Raw genomic sequence first — 22,325 nt, forward strand, 5'->3', positions numbered from 1 at the left:
TCTGTTAATAGTTGCTTTATGCACTTTGGTGCTCCTGTGTTAGGTGCACATATATTCATAAATATGTCCTCTCAGTAGAGTGTCCCTTTTATCATTATATAGTTCCCCTCTTTGTCTCTTATTGCTTTTTTTTATCTTGGAGTCTACTTTGTCTGATATAGGTATAGCAACACCTGCTTTCTTTTGTTTGCCATTTGCTTGGAGTATCATCTTCCATCTCTTCACTCTGAGCCTATGTTTGTCTTGGGAGCTAAGATGTGTTTCCTGGTAGCAGCATATTGTTGGGTCTTGTTTTTTCCCCCATCTCACCACCCTGTGTCTTTTGATTGGAGAATTCAATCCATTTACATTTAGAGTTATTGATATATGAGGGCTTAATGCTACCATTTTATCACTTGTTTTCCAGTTGTTCTGTATTTCCCTCGTTTCTTGTCCTGTGTATTTCTGACTGCCAATTCACTTTGGTGGTTGACTATGATAGTTTTCTCAGTTTTCTCTTTATTTATTGTTTGTGTCTCTGTTCTGATCTTTTTTTTAGGGGTTACAGTGAGGTTTGTATAAGAGACCTCGCAGATGAAATAGTCCATTTCCCGATAGACTCTTATTTCCTTAGTCTAAGTAGGTTCCATCTCTTTCCTCTTCCCTGTCTAAGTCATTGTTGTCATAACTTACTCCACTTTGTGTTGTGAGTTGTGGTTAAAATGAAGTGATTACAGTTATTTTTGGTATTCTCCTTCCCTTTATCTTTAATGTTATAATTAAGTGTTTGCTAACCTGTTCTGATAGAGAGCTGCAATTTTCTGATTTTGTCTGCCTGTTTATCTCCTTGCTTAAGGCTTTGTAAATGCTTTCTCTTTTCAGGTATGAGAGGCTTCTTGATCATTTCTTGTTGGGAGGGTCTTGTAGCAATGAACTCCCTCAGCTTTTGTTTAATCTGGGCAAGTTTTTATTTCATCATCATCTCTGAAGGATATTCTCGCTGGATAGAGTATTCTTGGCTGAAAGTTTTTGTCTTTCAGAATTTTGAATATATCATTCCTCTCTCTCCTAGCCAGTAAGGTTTCTGCTGAGAAATCTGCTAAAAGCCTGACAGGGGTTCCTTAGTAGGTTATTTTCTTCTCTCTTGCTGCCCTTAATATTTTTTCTTTGTCATTGACTTTTTGCCAGTTTTACTAATATATGCCACGGAGAAGGTCTTTTTACATTGATGTAATTAGGAGTTCTGTTAGCTTCATTTACTTATAATTCCACTCCGTCTCCAGGTTTGGGAAGTTCTCAGCTATTATTTCTTTAAACAAACTCTTCGCTACTTTCTCCCTCTTCTCTCCCTCTGGAATACCTACAGTCCTTATGTTGCATTTCCTAATTGAGTCAGATATTTCTTAGAGAATTTCTTCATTTCTTTTTAGTCTTAGATCTCTCTCCTCCTCCATCCGAAGCTTTTCTGTATTTCTGTCCTCTAAATTCCTAATTCTCTCCCCCATAATATCAGCTCTATTATTTAAGGACTCCAGATTTTTCATCTCTTTCATAGTTTTTCATCTCCAGCATTTCTGGGTTGTTCTTTTTCTTTATAGTTTCAATCTCTTTTATGAAGAATTCCCTCTGTTCATTAATTTTATTCCTGATTTCATTGAACTGTCTTTCTGAGTTTTCTTGTAACTCATTGAGTTTTTTTATGATAGCTATTTTGAATTCACTGCCATTTAGATTGTAAATTTCTGTGACTTCAGGATTGATTTCTGGGTATTTGTCATTTTCCTTCTGGTCTAGAGTGTTAACATACCTCTTCATAATATTTAATGTTATGGATTTGTAGGGTTGCATAGTGGTAGTATCTGGTTGCAGATTCCACCTACTGCCACTGGGGGTGGGGCAGGAGCTGTCTATTCTGAGCCACCACAATCCCTGACAGCTGTGCCTGTCCTTTAGAAGTTGTGCTGACAGGGCCCATCTATGTTTTCCCACTTGCTGCTGCTGCTTTACACATGTAGGTGCACAGGTACTCTATAGGTGGTCCCTTGCTCTGGCCAACCAGCTGAGCTGGTGCACCAGGAAGGGGGAGATGTGCTTTCTTTCACATACATGATCCCTAGGGTGCTCTTGCTCTGTGCTCACTGTCTGCCCTCCAGGGCTGCTCGTGTTGGTGAAGATGCCCCTGTGATTGCTTAGCTGCCTCAGTGTGGAACATACCTAGGGCTGGGAGGCAACTCCAAGAAGGAAGGCATTCGCATGGAGGGCTGCCCTTTCCCCACCTCCTCTCAGAGCCAAGTGCCAGCTGTCATGTGCAGTCTCACACCCTAGATTGCTGCCATTTGGGGAGGGTGAGGAGATCCCATTACCTCCTTCCACTGCCTCCTCATGGTTTCCAGCACCTCCACCATCAGACATATGGCTGTGTGGCTTGCTCAGACATCTGTCATGTTACGTGAATGTCTTCTTTTGGTTTACAAGTGTCCTTTTTGTTGTATCTTAGGGAAGAGAGTCTAAGGGAAGAGCTCACTCTGTCATGATTCTGACGTCACTCCTCCTGCTCTGCCTGGGTCAAGGTGGTGGAGGCAGTGGCGTGGGTAGCCTGCCCCAGGGCTGGGCTAGCATCTGGCGAAATACCTTTTTGTGAATGAATGCCCTTGTAAAGCTATTTAAGTAGTAGGATCTCAAGCTTTTGGAATAGTGCCAGAATAAATATTTGTGGCATGATAAATGAATAAATGGTGTGAATACTAACTCTTTATCTATCATATTTGTTTCAAACGTGGTCAAACCTTAAGAAAATTTTTGCCTTTGTACATGTACAAAGATAATGTTATCTTGATTCTTAGTCTTTAAAACCTAATTTTTTTTTTCATTCTTTTCTTCCCCCATAGTTCATCCATGAGCTCGGATTTCCCACATTACAACTTCAGGATGCCTAATATTGGATTCCAGAATCTTCCTCTCAACATATATATTGTGGTTTTTGGCACTGCTATATTTGTCTTCATCCTTAGTTTACTCTTCTGTTGCTACTTGATTAGGTAATCAATTTTCATTCTGTGTTATTTCAGAATATGTTAATCAATAATAAACCAACTTTCTGTCCTTAAGTTAAAAAATTTACAAGTATGATAATTAGCAAATTTTCCAAAATTAATGTGGCTAAACATTTTAACCCTCTGTGAGTTATCAGTAACCTTTATACAGTCTTCAATCCTTTCTGCTGATGAGGTATTTTACTCAATAGGAAAAAATTGTCTTCATTTATTTTTATATTTTTTAAAGCATTTTCTTTTAAAGATTGACAGCTGAGCTAACATCCATTGCCAATCTTTTTTTTTTTTCTCTTCTTCCTTTCCCCTAGTCCTCCAGTACATAGTTGTAGGTCCTTCTAGCTGCACTATGTAGGATGCCACCTCAGTGTGGCTTGATGAACGGTGCCATGTCTGCGCCCAGGATCCAAACCAGCAAAACCCTGGGCTGCCAAAGTGGAGCACGCGAACTTAACCACTTGGCCATGGAGCCGGCCCCTGTGTTCATTTATTTTTCCAACATATTAGTACCTAGTCCAGGTACACTATGTCATTGGCTGTCCCCAAGATCTAATCTGCTTTCAAAGAGATTTCAAGATTTCTTTTCAGAAGAGTGTTGCATCATTGTTAGCTAAAGTCATTAGGGACCAGAAAACAGCTTCCAAGACAAGATCCAAGCCTTTAAACAGGTTCTTGTGGTTTCTCACAAAGATTTTAAACTCCCATTTGTTGTCAAATTGGTCAGGTATTCAAGTGATTGATTATCTGCATAAAACATTAAATATTCCATAAGCTCTGTAGCACATGTACAGACAAGTGAGGAAGGATAACACCTCACTTGAAGGAGTAATGGATTTGGCTAGTAAAGATTTACAGTTGACTGACTCATAATTGTTTAAGAAAGCATTTTTCTCTTTTTAAGTTTTTAAATAGGGCCTAATTTTCAAAGCCAAAACTGAGACACTAAAAATTTTTATACTGTGTTGTTCAAAGAGTTTTATCAAGTAAAAGAAGAGAAAATTGAATTTTCTTAGCTGTATGTCTAACAGTTTTTAGTGTTTGCACAATATATGATTATGGTTAAGATAAATGCCATCATCAGATATCTTTCAACAAAAACTCATTGTTGCCACCAGTGTTTTGGGGCATTTGCTTACTGATGGTCAAATTCTAATGAATTTAGTATGTAGTTACTGATTTTCTGAAAAGTGAATTTCATTCTTCATAGAAAGTGAATCTTTTCTGAAGTTCTCACAAAATGTAATCACTTCTTATATCTTATATGATTTATAGGTTTTGCTCAGAGAAATAAATTAAGTACTTAGCTAATATAATTATAGCATTTAGGAAAATTTTTTTTAAAATCTCTTTCCAGAAATTTCCTTTTTTTTAATTTAAAATTTCTGTAATATTAGTTTGCTTAATACTTACATAACATTTATCATTTTTTTTAAATTAGGAATTAGCCATGGCACAGACAAGACCTCATAGCATTAAAATATATTCTTTTTTTCAGACCTACTAAATTTTTTAGTGATTCCTCTACAAATAATGACTTAATTCAGAAATTTGTGAATTTAATATTTGAAAGCAAATTATTTTTTAAAAGACAAAAATAATACTAACATTAACAAAATATAAAAAAAAGAAAAGTTTGGGACCAGCCCCGTGGCCTAGGGGTTAAGTTCCTGTGCTCTGCTTCAGTGGCCCAGGGTTTCGCTGGTTCGGATCCTGGGTGCAGACATGGCACCGCTCGTTAGGCCATGTTGAGGTGGCGTCCCACATGCCACACCTAGAAGAACCCACAACTAAGATACACAACTATGTACCAGGGATCTGGGGAGAAAAAGCAGAAATAAAAAAGATTGGCAACAGTTGTTAGCTCAGGTGCCAATCTTAGAGAAAAAAAAAAGAAAAGGTTCATTAAGGAAGAGTTACCATATATAAAATATTCTGAAATGTATAACTCATAGTACAGTTTTTATTACTGTGTCAAAGAATTAATTAAGCCTTTAACTTTTTTGTTTTCAGAAAAACACTAATATACCAGTTGTGATTCTGGGTAAATTTTTTGAGGAATAAGTTGTGAAACACCATTTACCTCATTGTATTCCTTTTAATAAGAAATAAGTAAAGACATAAAGAAAAAAATGATAGCAGTTGTTTTCATGCATTATCCTTGTATTTCATTTTATCCTTTCGGGATCCTTTTTTATTATTAAGCTAACAGAACAAGTAAATGGGGATCTGCTACACTAAAATGAAATTATCTTGTTTAATCAGAGAAGTCAGTCATGTTCAAACATTTCTCAACTTCATTTACAAGTCATTGGTACCATTTTGAAAATTTAATCACGACTGAAGGAGTTAGTTCTCCCTTTCTGATGATCCTAGGTTGTTACTTTTAACCTTTCGCATGTTAAGTTTGGATTTAACAGGTCATTTACAGTTAATCTGGAGATTCATGGATCCAGCTCCTCTAAAGTTGCCCAAGCCCATTTTTGAACATAACTTAAGCTCTTCAGCACTTTCCTTGGGAGCTCCTCTGTTCTCAGGCAGAGTTCCTTCCAGTCACAGCCAGACTCATCAGAAACATGGGAGGGACATAACTTAGGTCTAAACAACACCCACCACCAACCACATTCTTACACAACATTGTAGTATAGAATCTATTGCCTGTGATAGAGCTATGAATAGATCACTACTGGAGAACAAAAGAAGGACATCTTACCTTGGGAGGAGTGATCCTATTTCATAACGAATCATATACTATTCTAATTTGTGTTTGTTATTCATCTTTCTCTCCAGATAGATATTTGTTTATTCTGTTTGTTGTATCTCAAATACCCAGAACAGCGCCTGGCACAATATTGGCACTCAGTAAATGTGTCTTGGGTAAATGAAAGAATGATGTCCCTAGTAGGAAGTCACTGGATGCGCATAAAGCTGAAAAATCAAGAAGTAGCAACACAGCAAAGATAGAGACATGGAAGTAAATATCAAAATAGTGAGCTAAGGGGGAAAAAATGGTTATCTGTGGAGAAGAGGGCAGAGGACTGCTGATTTTTCTTGTTACTAACCCTGTAGAACTATGTATGACTTTGAAATATGTGCATATATAATTTTGATAAAATTAAAAACTAAAAAGGAAAATTTGTAAATGAAGTTTAGAACCAAGATAATAACAATAGAGCTAGAGAGGGTGATAGGTATAGTTGTGATAAATATTTGGGAGGTGAAAATGAACAGAATTTGGTGACTGGACATTAAGGAAAAGAAAAGGATTAGCTTAGAGTCTTTCCTGGACTTCTGCTTCAGGCACCTTGGGTGGATAGCAGTCCCTTCACAGAAATAGAAAATGGATGGGTGTGTTTGGGGTGGAAGGATGATAAATTCTGTTTCAGATATGGGAGGATGGAGTTCTTTGAGTAACAGTCAAGATGTTTAGTACACAGTTGGATATACAGGTCTAAAACTTATGAGAAGTCTGATCTGGAAATAGGAGATCATGTAATAATAGGTGGAGGATGAAGCCAGGAGTGTCCCCTAGAGAGAACACTAGCACCCCTAGATAGAATATGTATCATGAAATAAAATAGGTCCCAGAAGATTCCTAGGGAAACATTGATATTTAAGAGGAACCCATAAAAAAGACCAGGAAGGAGGTGCTGGCCTGGTGGCATAGTGGTTAAGTTTGCACACTCCACTTCAGCAGCCCAGGGTTCATGTGTTCGGATCCCAGGCAGGGACCTACACACCGCTCATCAAGCCATGCTGTGGCGGCATCCCACATACAAAAAATAGAGGTGGATTGTTACAGATGTTGGCTCAGGGACAATTTTCCTCAAGCAAAAAGAGGAAGATTGGCAACAGATGTTAGCTCAGGGCCAGTCTTCCCCCCAAAAAAAAGACTAGGAAGGGATAGCAGGAGATAGGAGGTAAATCATGAGAGAGGTGCCCCACAAGTAGGGTTTCAATGGGTTGAGTCAGTTTTGTCAGCTGCTTCCAGGGAGGTCCATAAAGAGAAGAGTTGAAAAGTTCTTGTTATGTTTGACAGTTAGGTTTGCATCTACAATCTTAGAAAAGTTTCAGTAGTGTGGATGCAGGGGTGATGAAAGGCAGGCTATAAGGGGGCAAAGCCTAACCAGCAGGTGAAATGAAAACAAGGAATATAACCTCCTCTTTGAAGAATTGTGGCTGAGAAAAGATTGGGGTGGGTGGGCAGTTGTTGTGGAATCAAGGAAGTATTTTGGTGTTTGGTTTTTTTTCAAGATAGAGATTTGGGCATATTAATAAATATAACATTAAGGAGAATGAACTAATGGATTTATGAGAAAGAATGAGTCATGGTGGTAAGAAGAGACACCTCTAAAAGTTAGAGCAGTATTAATCCTAAGCAGGAGAATACCTTCTTTTTTTTTTTAGATTTTTTTCTTTTTCCTTTTTCTCCCCAAAGCCCCCCAGTACATAGTTGTATATTTTTAGTTGTGGGTTCTTCCAGTTGTGACATGTGGGACACCACCTCAGCATGGCCTGATGAGCAGTGCCATGTCCGCACCCAGGAGTCAAACTGGTGAAACCCTGGGCCGCCGAAGCAGAGTATGCAAACTTAACCACTCAGCCGCAGGGCCAGCCCCGAGAATATCTTCTTAAGACAGAGGTGACAGTAACTGTAGAAAACAATACACATGTAGGTATATGGGGCTAGGAGCAAGAGAGCTGCATACCTGACAACCTTTCTTTCTCCATAAAGTAGGTGAAAATGTTAGGGAAGGAAGTGGTAGGAGAAAGCTTTAAGAGAGTGGCAGGGTTTGAAGTGAGTACTACATGGAAGCTTAGGATACTGAGCATGAATAGGTAGAATTAGAGAGCAACGTGGAGAGTCTAGCTGAGAATGGAGACTACTTATTTGTAGTGGCCATAAGCTGGATGGTTTTATCATTTTCTCCAGCAGTGTTCAGCATTGTTAATTGTGTCCTCTTAAATACTTTTTTAGGAATAAATATTTATTAGGCTTTTACTGTGTCAGATCCTGTGCTGTGCATTGCAGTTAAACTAGGTAGTTTTATTATCTTTATTTTACAGATGTTAAATAATTTTCCTACAAGCACACAGGTAAAAGTTGGTTAGAGCTGGGACTCAACCCAGTGGTGTCTGGCCCCAGAGCATGTGCTCTTAACCACTTGAAAAATAATAATAAATTGCATTTATCAGGCTTCATTCCAAAATAATCATTTAAGAATTTCGTAATCACTCTGAAAAGGCAGATTTGTATATTGAGGCTATCTAAAGTTTTTTAATTTTGAAGCTGAGATTTTTTTAATGAAGATACTGCCTACTTTACTTTTCTTTTAAATATTGGATAACAAGCTACTTAAGAAAAAGGAAATAAAAAATATTATTCCCCATTCTTAGCTTCTTTCACCAAGTAAGTCACAATCTGTATTACTAGTATGTTTCTTGGAAGGAATAACAAAAAGATATTTGTGTTAAATGCATAGCAAATGCAAAATAAAATAGTGCAACCTAAAATATTAGGTAATTAGTGAGACTTAGAGTAAAGGAATAAGAAGTAAAGTGAAGTTAATTAAACTAGGACTTCCTAGAAGGGATGAATATTTGACCCACAGGTTGAAGAAAAAAGTGAGCACAACTTGACCCATGCTGTGGCTGGAAGTAACGATACTCTGGGAAAATATGCAGATCCAATTGAAAGAGTCAAATAGACAAATTTACGAATCAAGCCTCATTTTAATGAACTCTAGTGGAGTTCATTTTATTCCTTTGCACAACTGTACACTTCTCTTGGTACAACAAGCAAACAAGAAAAAAAACCAGGATATAGATGATTTGAACTCATGATTAATAAATTTGACCTAATTAGGAAAAACTTATAGTTTTAAAATCATGTATTAGACAAGAAAGACTTGAAAACCAATGATAGAAGTTTTCTTTTCATGGAGCTCAAAAAAACACAAATCAATTAAACCCAAAAGAGTAGAAAGAAGAAAACCAAAAAGCTAAGCACAGCAATCAGTGAAATACAAAACAAATGTATGATAAAATCATTGAAACCAGAAGCTGATTCTTTGGAAAGATTAACAAAATTGATGAATCTCTAGAAAGGCTGATCAAGAAAAAGAGGAGAGAAGACATAAACTACTAATATCAAAATGAAAAAGGGGACATGACTACAAATCCTACAAACATTAAAAGATCACAAAGGATGTTATGAGCAACTTTATGCCAATACATTTGAAATTTTACTTGAATTATACATTTTCCTAGAAGATGCATAGTGCATCAAAATTGATATATGAAATGGCATTTATGAAAAACCACAATTAACATACTCAACAGTAAAAGACTGAAAGCTTTCCCCCTAAGATCAGGAACAATGGACAAAGATGCCTATTTTCACCACTGCTATTTAACATTGTACTAGAAGTTCTAGCCAGAGCAATTAGGCAAGAAAAGGAAATAGAAAGAATCCAACTGGAAAGACAAGTAAAACTGTCTCCTTTTTGAAGATGACATGATTCTATATACAGTCATGTAATGCATAATGACATTTCAGTCAATGACAGACCACATATACAACAGTGGTCCCATAAAATTAGTAGCATATAACCTCGGTTTGTAGTAGGCTGTACTGTCTAGGTTTGTGTATGTACACTCTGTGATGTTCACATAACGACGAAATGGCCTAACAGTGCATTTCTTAGAATGTGTCTCCATTGTTAAGTGACACATGACTGAATAGACAATCCCATAGAATCCACAAAAAAATCTCCTAGAACTAATAAACAAATTGAGCAAACTTTCAGGGTGAAAAATCAACCCACAAAAATCAGTTGTAATTCTATACTCCAGCAAGCAACAATCTGAAAAGGAAATAAGAGAAATAATTCCATTTTCAATAGCATCCAAAAGAATAAAATTCTTAGGAATAAATTTAACCAAGAAGGTGAAAGGCTTATATACCAAAAACTACAAATTTTTGCTGAAAGAAATTAAATGGAAAGGCATCCTATGTTCATGGATGGAAGACTTAATATTATTAAGATGGCAGTACTCCTCAAAGCAGTCTGCACATTCAATGTAATCCCTATCAAAATTCCAGTAGCCTTTTATGCAGAAATGGAAAAACTAGTCTTCAATTCATTTGGAACTACAAGGGGTCCTGAATAGCCAAAATAAAAAACAGGAAGACACAACACTTCCCAATTTCAAAACTTCCTACGAAGCTACGGTAATCAAAACATTGTGATAATGACATAAGAATAGAATATAAACCAAGGAAATAGAATTGAGAGTCCAGAAGTGAACCCAAACATCTATGGCTAATTGATTTTCAACAAGAGTGCCAAGACCATTCAATGGGGAAAGGATGTCTCTGTAACAGATGGTGAGACAACTGAATAACAGATGCAAAAGAATGAAGTTGAACCCCTACCTCACATCCTTTATAAAAATTAACTCAAAAATAGATCAATGACAGGCCAGCCTGATGGTAAAGCTGTTAAGTTCACGTACTCTACCTCAGCAGCCCAGGGTTCAGAGGTTCAGATCCTGGGCACAGACCTATGCACTGCTCATCAAGCCATGCTGTGGCAGCATCCCACATAGAAAAAATAGAGGAAGATTGGCACAGATGTTAGCTCAGGGCCAATCTTCCTCATCAAAAACAACAAGAACAAGAAAAAAAGATCAATGGCCTAAACATAAGAGCTAAAATCATAAAACTCTTGGAAGAAAACAGGAATAAATCTTCATGACTTCAGGTTGGCATGGGTTCTTAGATTTGATGCCAAAAGCACAAGCAACAGAAAAAGAAAATTGGACTTATAAAAATTAAAAACATTTATACATCAAAGAACATTATCGAGAAAGTGAAAAGCCAACCTTCAGAATGAGAAATATTTGCAAATTGTATATCCGATAAGCATTTAATATCCAGAATAATATTTTTAAAAACTCTTACAACTCAACAATAAAAAGACTTCTAAGGGGCTAGCCTGGTGGCACAGCAGTTAAGTTTGCACGTTCTGCTTCTTGGCAGCCTGGGGTTCGCCAGTTTGGATCCTGGGTGCAGACATGGCACCATTTGGCAAAAGCCATGCTGTGATAGGCATCCCATGTATAAAGTAGAGGAAGATGGGCATGAATGTTAGCTCAGGGCCAGTCTTCCTCAACATAAAGAGGAGGATTGGCAGTAGTTAGCTCAGGGCTAATCTTCCTCAAAAAAAAAAAAAAGCTGAATGTAAAAATAGGCAAAGGACTTAATAGCCATTTCTCCAAAGAAGATATACAAATGGCTAACAAGCACATGAAAAGATGTTCAGCACCATTGGTTATTAAGGAAATGCAAATTAAAATCACAATGAGATATACTTCATACCTACTAGGATGCTGTAATCAAAGATGTGAAAATTTTCAAGTCTTGCCAAGGATGTAGAGAAATAAGAACCCACATTGCTGGTGGGAATGTAAAATGGTGCAGCTGCCATGGAAAAGAGTTCAGTGGCTCCTTAAAAAGTTAAAGATAGAGGGGCTGGCCCCGTGGCCGAGTGGTTAAGTTTGCGCGCTCCGCTGCAGGTGGCCCAGTGTTTCGTTGGTTCGAATCCTGGGCGCGGACATGGCACTGCTCATCAAACCACGCTGAGGCAGCGTCCCACATGCCACAACTAGAAGGACCCACAACGAAGAATATACAACTATGTACTGGGGGGCTTTGGGGAGAAAAAGGAAAAAAATAAAATCTTTAAAAAAAAAAAAAAAGTTAAAGATAGAATTACCATATGACCCAAAAATTTCACTGCTAGGTATATACCCAAAACGAAGAGATATATCCACATTGAAATTTGTACAGGAATGTTTTATAGCAGCCTAATTCATAATAGCCAAAGGTGTAAACAACCCAAATGTCCATCAACAGATGAATGGATGAACAAATTGTGGCATATACATACAATGTAATATTATTCAGCCATAAAAAGGAGTGTGAAGTACTGACACATGCTACAATTAGGACGAGCCTCGAAAATATATTAGACTAAATGAAAAGCCAGACAGAAAAGGTCACATGTTGTATGATTTCTTTTATATAACATATCCATAAGAGGAAAATCCATAGAGACAGCAGATTAGAGGTTACCAGGGGATGGGGGAAGGGAGGTGAATGGAGAGTGACTACTTAATGATTACCAGATGTTTTTTGGAGGGTGATGAAAAAATTTTGAAACTAGAGAGAATTGGTGGTTGCATAACATTGCACAACTAAATATCACTGTTATACACTTTAAGATGGTTAATTGGATGTTATGTGAATACAAATGAATAATAAAAATTTCATTAAAAACTGACCCAAGAAGAAATAGAAAATAATAATTATATATCTAATAGGAAATTGAATGTGTTATTAAACCATTCCTACAAAGAAATTGCAAACCTGGTAACTTCACCAGGGAATTCCTCCAAGCATTTAAGGAAAAAATACCACTCTTATATGACTCTTCCAGAGAGTAGAAGTAGAAGAAATACTTTTCAATTCATATAATGAGGCCAGCATAATTTTGATTCCAAAGCCTGACAGGGACATTACAAGAAGGGAAATTATAAACTAATCTCTCATATGAACAAAGTATTAATAAAACAAATTCAGGGATGTGCAAAAAGGGTAGTAAATAACAACCAAGTGGGGTTTATTCCAGGAATGAAGGTTGTTTTAACATTTGAAAATCAATCCATACGACATTATAACAGTAAAAAGGAAAAAAAAACGTGATGGGAACAATTGTTTGATAAAAATATCTATTCATGATTTTTTAAAAATCAAAAACCTAGAATACAAGGGAACTTTGTTTATTTGAATCAAGAGTATCTACAAAAAATCTAGAGAGGGGCTTGCCTGGTGGCATAGTGGTTAAGTTTGCACGCTGCACTTCTGTGGCCTGAGATTTGCCAGTTCAGATCCCAGGTGCAGACCTACACACTGCTCATCAAGCCATGCTGTGGTGGCATCCCACATAGAATATAGAGGAAGATTGGCACAGATGTTAGCTCAGGGACAATCTTCCTCACCGCCCCCCCCCCAAAAAAAAGAGAAAACATCATACTTAATAGTGACATATAGGTAGGGACATTCACTGTCACCACTTTTATTTAACATTGTACCAGAGGTCCTAGCAAGTGCAGGGAAAAAAAAGGGATGAAAGAAAAGAGGTGATATAAAGAATAAAGAAAATATGTAAAGATTATAAAGGCAGAGTTTAAACTGTCATTATTTGCTGACAGAATGATTGTGTATATTAAAAAACCCAAAAGGTTCTACAGATAAACTATACAGAGTTAATAAGTGAACTTAGCAAGTCACTAGATACAGGATCAGTATATAAAAATTCTTTTTTTCCTATGTAGTAGCAACAAAGGATTAGAAGAAGAAAAAAATGTAAATACCATTTATAGTATATCAAAAATTACCAAATACCTAGGAATAAATCTAATCAAAGATTTATAAGTGTCCTACCTACAAATGTGTAGAGAGAAATTAAGGAAGATCTAATAAATAGAGGAATATATTATGTTCATAGGTTGGAAACTCAATCTTGCAAAGATGTCAGTTCTTTCCCAGTTGACCTAAAATTCCATACACTCTCAGTCAAAATCCCAACAGATTTATTTGTCAAAATTGATAAGCTTATGAAATTTATATGGAAATGCAGAGGACCAAGAATAGCCAAGACAGTAGTAAAGAATAAAGCTTGAGGGGTCAGCCTGGTGGCATAGCGGTTAAGTTTGCACGTTCCACTTTGGCTGCCTGGGGTTCGCCGGTTTGGATCCCATGTGCAGACATGGCACCGCTTGGCAAGCCATGCTGTGGCAGGCGTCCCACATATAAAGTAGAGGAAGATGGGCACTGATGTTACTGCAGGGCCAGTCTTCCTCAGCAAAAAGAGGAGGATTGGCAGGAGATGTTAGCTAAGGGCTAATCTTCCCCCCCCCCCCAAAAAAAAAGAAGAAGAAGAAAGCTTGAGGACTTACATTACCAGACCCCAAGACTTTTACAAAGCTCCAGTACTTAAAACAGAGTGCTATTCACCTAGCAGCCAGATCTTGGTTTCTTAAATACTGCTCTCCAATAAAGGGGACTAAGATTCTTTGGAAGAAGTGGTTAATTGTACAGCTAGGGCATGAAAATACAAAATGAGCCTGGAACATCTTTTGGTCCCAGTAAGCAAGGAAATGCATGGAAAAGGATGAGGGCAGGTTAAAAGGACACAGGAGTCAACCTGGTAGAACTCCTAAAGGTCAAGCCTAAATCAATTTGAGCAAGAAAATACATACTGATCATGTTGTAACCCATAGACTAAAGCAAATATCCATGAGTCCATACTGATATAAATAAATGAGGGAGAAGGGACATCTCTTCCTTACGGAAGAATTCCAATTAATAAATGGACAAGGGATTAGGAGACTACAGAACCACCACCAGGCAAACACTAACATAATTGTTGCAAGCAAAATGGGTGCTAAAATCAGTGGGCAAAAGCTTGAGGAAAAATAGAATATTTGCGTAATTTCAACATATCTCCCCCAAGATATTGATCAGTTACAAAGCGGAAAATTGTAACTTTACAGTGGAGAGACCCAGTAGACACTGCCATAACCAAGTGATCATGGTTAATGTGTCAAAATCTTGAAAGACAAGGGAAAAAAAAAGGAACTGTCACATATTGGAGACAGCTAAGGAGACCTTATGAGATGCAAGGTGGGATTTTGGATTGTACCGTAGAACAAGAAAAGGTTATTAGTGAAAAAACTGGTTAAATTCAAATAAAGTCTGTTTAGTTATTATATATCAATATTAATATCAATATCATATCAGTGTTATTTTCCTGGTTTTGATTATTGTACTATGGCTGTGTAAGATGTGAACAATGGAAAACCTGGGAGAAAGGTATATGTGACCTCTGCTATTTTTTGCACCTCTTCTGTAAGTCTGAAATTACAAAATAAAGGTTTTCTTTAAAAAACTAGCATGATATTGACACTGTACATTAGTTTCCCAGGGCTGCTATAACAAAGAAACACAAAGTGGGTGACTTAAAACAACAGAAAGTTAATCTCACAGTTCTGGAGGCCAGAAGTCCAAAAATCAAGGTGTCGGCAGGGCTGTGCTCCTCTGAAGGCTCTAGGGAAAGATCCTTCCTTGCCTCTTCTAGTTGCTGGTGGTTACCAGCAATCCTTGATATTCTTTGGCTTGTAGCTGCATCGCTTCAGTTTCTGTCTCTGTCTCTGTCTTCACCTGGCCTTCTTCCCTGTGTCTCTGTGTGTCCTCTCTTCTAAGGACACCAGTCATACTGGATTTAGGATCTACTCTAATCCCAATATGACCTCATTCTAACTAATTAATAATCTGCAAAGATTCTATTTCCAAATAAGGTTACATTCTGAGGTTCCAGTTGGACATGAAATTTTGAGGGGATACCATTCAACTCAGTACACAAGAATAGACAGATAGACCAGTGGAACAGAATAGGAACTCTAGAAACAGACCCACATATTAGGTCTGACTTAAGACAGATGTGCCACTGCAAGGTGTGGAAAATGAGGGTCTTTTCATAAATGAGTCAAATGAAAATCTGCATGTGGATAGAAAGAATCTTGACCCCTACCTCACATCATACATAAAGACTAATTTCAGATGGATCATAGACCCAAATGTGATAGGTAAGATAACAAATAGTTTTCACAATACACAGAAGAGAATATCTTCATGATCTAGGGGTAGGCAAAGATTTGTTTAACTAGACACAAAAGGAACCACCCTTATTGGAAAGAGTTGATAAATTGGACTTAAATTAAAAGCTTCTGTTCATCAAAAGATACCATTAAGCCAATGAAAAGGCAGGCCATAGAGGAGGAAAAGATAATTGCAGTACATAGACCTAACAGCTGACTTGCATCTAAAATGCATGAAGAATTCCTACGCATCAGTAAGAAAAAGGTAGACAACTCATTTTTTTTAAATGGGAAAAGTCTTGAACAGGCATTTCATAAAAGAAGATATTGAAATGGGCAATAAGCATAAGAAAGGGTTCTTAAGCGCCATTTGGGAAATGAAATGAAAACTGAAATGAGATAACACTGAACACCTACCAGATTGACTAAAATTTTTTACGCTGACCCTACCAAGCAGTGGCAAAGATGTGTAACAACTAGAACTCTCATGCATTACCTATAGGAGTAGAAATTGGTACAAGGACTTTGGACCAACAATTCTACTCCTAGGTGTATACTCAACAGAAATGAGTCTATATGTCCACTAAAAGATATGTAGAAGAATTTGTATAGCAGCTTTATTCATAATAGCCCAAAAACTGGACGTAATCTAAATATTCATCAACAGGAGATGGGTAAATTGTTTAATATTCATACAATGGAACACTCTGTCAGTCAAAAAGGACAGAAATATTGCAACAACATGAATGAGTTTCACAAGTCATTGCTGACTGGAAGAATCCAACACAAAAGAGTATATACCAAATGATCCATTTATGTGACGTTCAAGCAATAGTTAATCTGCAATGATAGAAATCAGGATAATTGGGTACCTCTAGGGGTGGATATTGATTAGGAGGAGTCATTTCAGAGGTGCTGGAGGCATTCTACATCTTGATCTGGGTGATAGTTACACTGGGGTGTGTGTGTGTATATATATATGTTTAATATTTAGCTGTAGTCTTAACATTAGATCTATGTTACTTAAATTTTTTAATAAAAAATGTGATGTATTAAATATTGAAATAAATGGACTATCATTATAAAGAGAATTGAGCCTTCATTGAAATATTTGTTGTATTGAGATTTTGTTTTAATGAGATTTCACTTGAACTTAATTTGGCTGACATTTTATGGTTCACTAGTCACTTTCTCATAGCATAACAGATATATCATTTGGGTTATTCCAGGATAGAGATTGATTTTAAACCATAAATTATATAAATTAATACGAAAAATTAGTTTTTAAATTTTTTTCAAATTGTTATATTGGTATCTCAATGCTCATTTCTGTCTTTTAGGCTAAGGCATCAAGCACACAAAGAATTTTATGCCTACAAACAGGTGAGAAATTTCCTTAAGATTGGCTTTGATTGTGTTTTTTAACGAAAAAATGAGAACTCAGATTTCCACTTACATTTTAAACTGGGACTGGATTTACTTGTGTTCATTTTAGCATTTTACTTGCCAGTTTACAGTACAAAATAGATCAACTTCAAATATTCTTCTTTTCTTTCCTAAGTATTTTTGAAATTATAGAAAGTTCAGATAATATAATAATATAATTTAACAGAACTTTAGCCAACATTTTGCAAAAGAAAATCGTATAGCTTATAATCCTTAAATTTACTGTTATCCTAATTAGAGTTCAGAAATTCCATTAAATGAATTTTTTTCCTCCTTCTGCATTAGAAGACACGTCAGAGATGACCAGCTATGTTAGAGTGACCTCATTTCTTCCCCATTGTACTTTAAATGTTAGTTCATGTCACATCACTAGAAGTCCAGATACTTGGATCATCGCTATTAACCCCTAACCCTTTGTCCTATCCCTTTACTGATTTGTTCTTTAAGATAATAAACTTAGCTTTTCTTGAAGGTCAAGTAAAATTTATTTTGTTCTTCCATGTGCCATCCATTAACATTTTACCACTGACACCAAACAATGGGCCTAGGTGTTCCTTAATTTTCTTTTTGGCCCTAAGCATAAAATTATTTTTGTTGTCGTTAGCTTTTTTGGGGGCTAACTTCAGCTTATTTGGGTCTTTAACCTTACTGACCTGATGTTACAGAATCATGTCACCATTTTAGGATTCCATATCTTTTTGTCCACGTCTCTTTGAAATCTGAGCTCATTGGCGAATTTCTTAGATGTCCACACTGATGTCCCTAGGTAACCCCACGCTCTTCCCCATAGGTCTCATGTGGGATTCACACACAACTTGAATGTTTTAGTTTGTCTCAATTCTATCATAATCTTGACTACCTACAAGATATTTGTATGTAAGCTAACTAGGAAGTAAAATTGGCCTTGGGGGTCATTTAAAAGTTGAAATTGACTGATAGAACTGATAAAGCCACAAGACAGTAAAAATGGTCTTTAAAGTATACTGAATTGGAAATTTAGTATATCCCTGCCTAGGTGGATGGTTGCTTCTGGTTGTGATTTCTGAAAACGAGATTTGCCCTCAAAACCATGTTTGGTTCAGAAATGTAAGATACTCAAAATTGAGAGATTTTCCCCAAATTTCACTTGCCTGTGTTTTCACTTTAAGATGAAATATAATTCTAATAAATTAACTTTACTCTCAGAAATTTTCTTTTTAAATAGTAATCTGCCCTTTTATCACTTGGCATTCCTTTTAACTGATCTTCAGTCACCACAAAGTCAAATTAGGGATAGCACCTGGATGAATTTTAAGCCCATTTACATAATTCTGGGCAGAGCTAAAGTTTCTGAGGATAGTGATTTATAATAATAGGCAAAACTTCCAAAATTATGATTGATCTTACTTTTTAATCTTTTATGAATTACTAATAAGTCAGTCCCATCAGCCAGTGCTGTGTTTTACTGAATCATGAGACAATCGGCCTCATTTATTTTCCCCCATATTAGCCCTTAGTCCAGATGGGCATGTGTTAATGTCTTTTCCCAAAAGTTAATATATTCTCAAACAGATTTTAAAATTGCTTTCCAGGAGAGTATTGTATCATTGCTCAAGTTAAAGGAATGTTGCTAAAAGGTTCTGTCTCAAACTGTGAAAGAGGTTCTCTCCAATATTGCATATGGGGGAAATGAGCTATATATACAAAAGAAAAATATTTGTGAGTATAATGAGAAATATTTTAAACTACAGATTTAAATGGGTATAAGAACATACTTTTTTGTCTTACAGGTTATATTAAAAGAGAAAGTAAAAGAACTGAATTTACATGAGGTAAGTAGCCTATAAATATTTTAATATTTTCTTGAGCTATTTTCTAATAGAAGTAGTATGCCGTGGTATGCTTAAACATCTTTATTTTCAGAAGGCGAAAGAAATTAGGCTCATTTCGATCAGCTTAATAGAATATTTGAGAGTGAGGTCACATAAAAATCAGTTATATGAAGACTTTAAGAGAGTAACTTAACTCATATTTTTAAGAGATGGCGCCAATGTAAGATTTCATAGCAGAGATGCTGCTTGCTGTCCATGCTATATGTATAGGAGATAGATACAGTTTTTCTACTCAAGATGAATTTGCATTAATTTCACTCTTGAAAATGTTCCCAGCAGCCCCTTCTTACCACCTGCACAAAAAAGACAGTGATTACTTCATGAGGGTGGGAGTTTGGGGAGGCGAGGCAAAGGAATGGAATAGGGAAGAACATAGAAGGAGAGAGACGAATCCTCAGGATTGTCTAGTGACGAGTTTGCATGATTGGTTCACAAGTGGCACAGGTGTTCACTATGCTATTATGCTTTGTAACTTAAATACAAAAGTGTGTATATCTTGCTGGGCACCTTCAGACACCTTAAGTCTGTAAGAATTTTTTTCATTTTATTCCTTGTGTTGCCTCTGACTACAAATATTCAGAATTTTTATTTTTAACTTTAGGGCCCTTTCTCGTCTTCCCTGTCTGAGTTTCTGAATTGGTGTTAAAGCCAGGAAAAGTTGGAAAGTTGCACATTGTAATATCTGTGTTTTATATAGTCTAACTGTGGTGAAGCTACATTGCCAGTCTTCTTGATCCTTTTATCAAGATGTAATATCCCTCTTCTTCCCTGGTAATTTTCTTTGCTTTGAAATCTTTGATATTAATATAGCCACTCTAGCTTTCTTTTGATTAATGTTTGCATGGTATGTCTTTTTCCATATTTTTATTTTCAGTCTATCTATATAATTATATTTGAAATGAGTATTCTTATAGACAGTACATAGCTGGGTCATTTTTTTAAATCCACTCTGCCAATCTGTCTTTTAACTGATGTGTTTAGACCATTTACATTCAATGCAATTATTGATATGTTTGGAATTAGGTCTACCATTTTGTTGTCTTCTGCTTTTCCCTCTCTTTTTCTTTCTTCTATTTCCCTTTTCCTGCCTTCTTTTGGGTTATTTGAACATTTTTCTTATTCCATTTTATCTATTGTGATTTTGACTTTATCTTTTGTAGAATTTTTTAGTGGTTCCTTAAGGATTACAAAATAAATACTCAGAATGAATTTTTTAGCACTTCAATTGGAATGTAGAAACCCTACTGCCATGTAGATCCCTATACCTTTTCCCCTTTTATGCAATAGCTGTCATATTACACCTGTATACATGGAAAATCCCATCAGACAATGTTATGTTTTTTACTTTTAACTATCAAGTATATTTTAAAGAATTTAAGAGAGGAAGAATAGTCTGTTATATTTATCCAGATATTTACCATTTCTGTTGCTCTTCATTCCCACTATTCCAAGTTTCCTTCTTATATGTTATTTTTCTTCTTTCTGATGAATTTCTTTTAGTTACTCTTTCAGAGCAAATCTGCTGTCTATAAATTCTGTTACTTTGCCTTTATCCAAGAATGTCTTTATTTCACTTCATAACTCTGGGTTGACAGTTCTTTTCTTTCAGCACTTTAAAAACGTGCCATCTCCTTCTGGCCTCCATGGTTTCTGATGAGATATTCACAGTCATTTGAATCATTGATCAATCCCCTATCAGTAATGCATCATTTTTCTCTGGCTGCTTTCAAGACTTTTTTCTTTGTCTTTAGTTTTCAGCAGTTTGATTATGATATGGTGTGCATTTCTTTTGATTTATCATGCTTGAGATTTCCTAAGCTTCATAAATATGTAGGTTTGTCTTTCACCAAGCTTGGGACATTTTCAGCCATTATTTCCTGAAATTTTTTTCCTACATTGCACTCTTTCTATCCTGCCACCCCACCAGAGAAGGCTTCATCCACCTGCCGTGGCCATATGGGCCAGTCAGAGCATGCATAGCCTTGCAGAACCCTGAGCCCACATCCACAGTACAGTGGTACAGCCATTCACATACCTTTTGAATTTGAACAAGTTTGGGTCCATTCCCTCTTTCCTCGGGTGGTATTGACTGTATGTACAGAAAGGAAAGGAGAACCGGCTCCCCTCTATATCTCAAGAGCATCTGGGATCCTAGCTGCACAAGGACCAGGAATAGCCATCTTACGGTCAGTTTTCCTGGGTGAGGCAGGGAGTGGATAAGGACTCATGTGGCAGACATGCTGTGGCCCTGTTCTGCCCTACTTTCCACAGGAAGAGACTGCAGAAAGGTAACCCTATCAGAGTTGCCCCCTGTGTAAAGTGGAGTTAAGGACATCTTTTCCTTCTCCTCACCTCCCCACAAGTTCATCCCCTTCCCTTTGCTCCAGTGAGGAGGTAGCTCTGGTGGTGCAGTTTTGCCACATCCCTTACTTACGTAGGAGGAGATTTAAACCCACTCAGTCTTGCTAGGATTATTGATCAGTCTTCTTATAAATCACATTCCTGGATTTTATTTTTATTTTATTTTTTTTGTTTTAAGATTGGCACCTGAGCTAACATCTGTTGCCAATCTTTTTTTTTCCTTCTTCTTCTCCCCAAAGCTCCTCAGTACATACTTGTACACAGTAGTTCTAGGTCCTTCTAGTTGTGGCATGCGGAACACCATCTCAGCATGGCTTGATGAGTGGTGCCATGTCTGCGCCCAGGATCCGAACCAGTGAAACCCCAGGCCACTGAAGTGGAACGTGCGAACTTAACCACTCAGCCATGGGGCCGGCCCCCCTGGATTCTATTTTTAAATTAGTATGCAAATTTTTGGAGCCCAATTGAGGTTTGTCCCAGTTTTAAATTGTTAAAATAGTTAAAAACAAATCCTATGTAGGAAGCTGACAATATATAGGACCCTAGAGATTGAGTGGGCAGAGTATAGTCCCTCCCTTCCCTCAAGGAATACTGGTCCCATGGGAGAGAAGGTCCCAAGTCAGTGAGGCAGTACAGTAATGGGCCAAGCACATGAACACATGAGGGCCATATATTCATGGCCCACTGTACTTCTTTGGAACAAAAAAGTTGGATCTTGGGCCAGCCCTGTGGCTAAGTGGTTAAGTTCATGTGCTCCGCTTCAGTGGCCCAGGGTTTTGCCGGTTTGGATCCTGGGCACAGACAAGGCACCGCTCATCAAGCCATGCTAAGGTGGCATCCCACACAGCACAACCAGAAGGATCTACAACTAGAATATACAATTATGTACTGGGGG

At 36.9% G+C, this 22,325-nt stretch overlaps 1 protein-coding gene across 4 annotated transcripts in view; it reads left to right on the forward strand.

Moving 5' to 3' along the window:
• The window catches only part of RNF24 (ring finger protein 24), a 72,502-nt gene that overhangs the window by 37,293 nt on the left and 12,884 nt on the right, over nucleotides 1-22,325 (forward strand). For all 4 annotated transcript variants that reach the window (XM_070587922.1, XM_070587921.1, XM_070587920.1 and 1 more), the window contains exons 2-4: nucleotides 2,868-3,017; nucleotides 17,093-17,135; nucleotides 18,968-19,009. In XM_070587922.1, the coding sequence (XP_070444023.1) occupies nucleotides 2,875-3,017; nucleotides 17,093-17,135; nucleotides 18,968-19,009 (228 nt within the window). In that variant the 5' untranslated portion in view covers nucleotides 2,868-2,874. The remainder of the gene's footprint in view (nucleotides 1-2,867; nucleotides 3,018-17,092; nucleotides 17,136-18,967; nucleotides 19,010-22,325) is intronic.

Source organism: Equus przewalskii, chromosome 21 (assembly GCF_037783145.1).
Source record: "Equus przewalskii isolate Varuska chromosome 21, EquPr2, whole genome shotgun sequence".
Classification (NCBI taxonomy): Eukaryota; Metazoa; Chordata; class Mammalia; order Perissodactyla; family Equidae; genus Equus; species Equus przewalskii.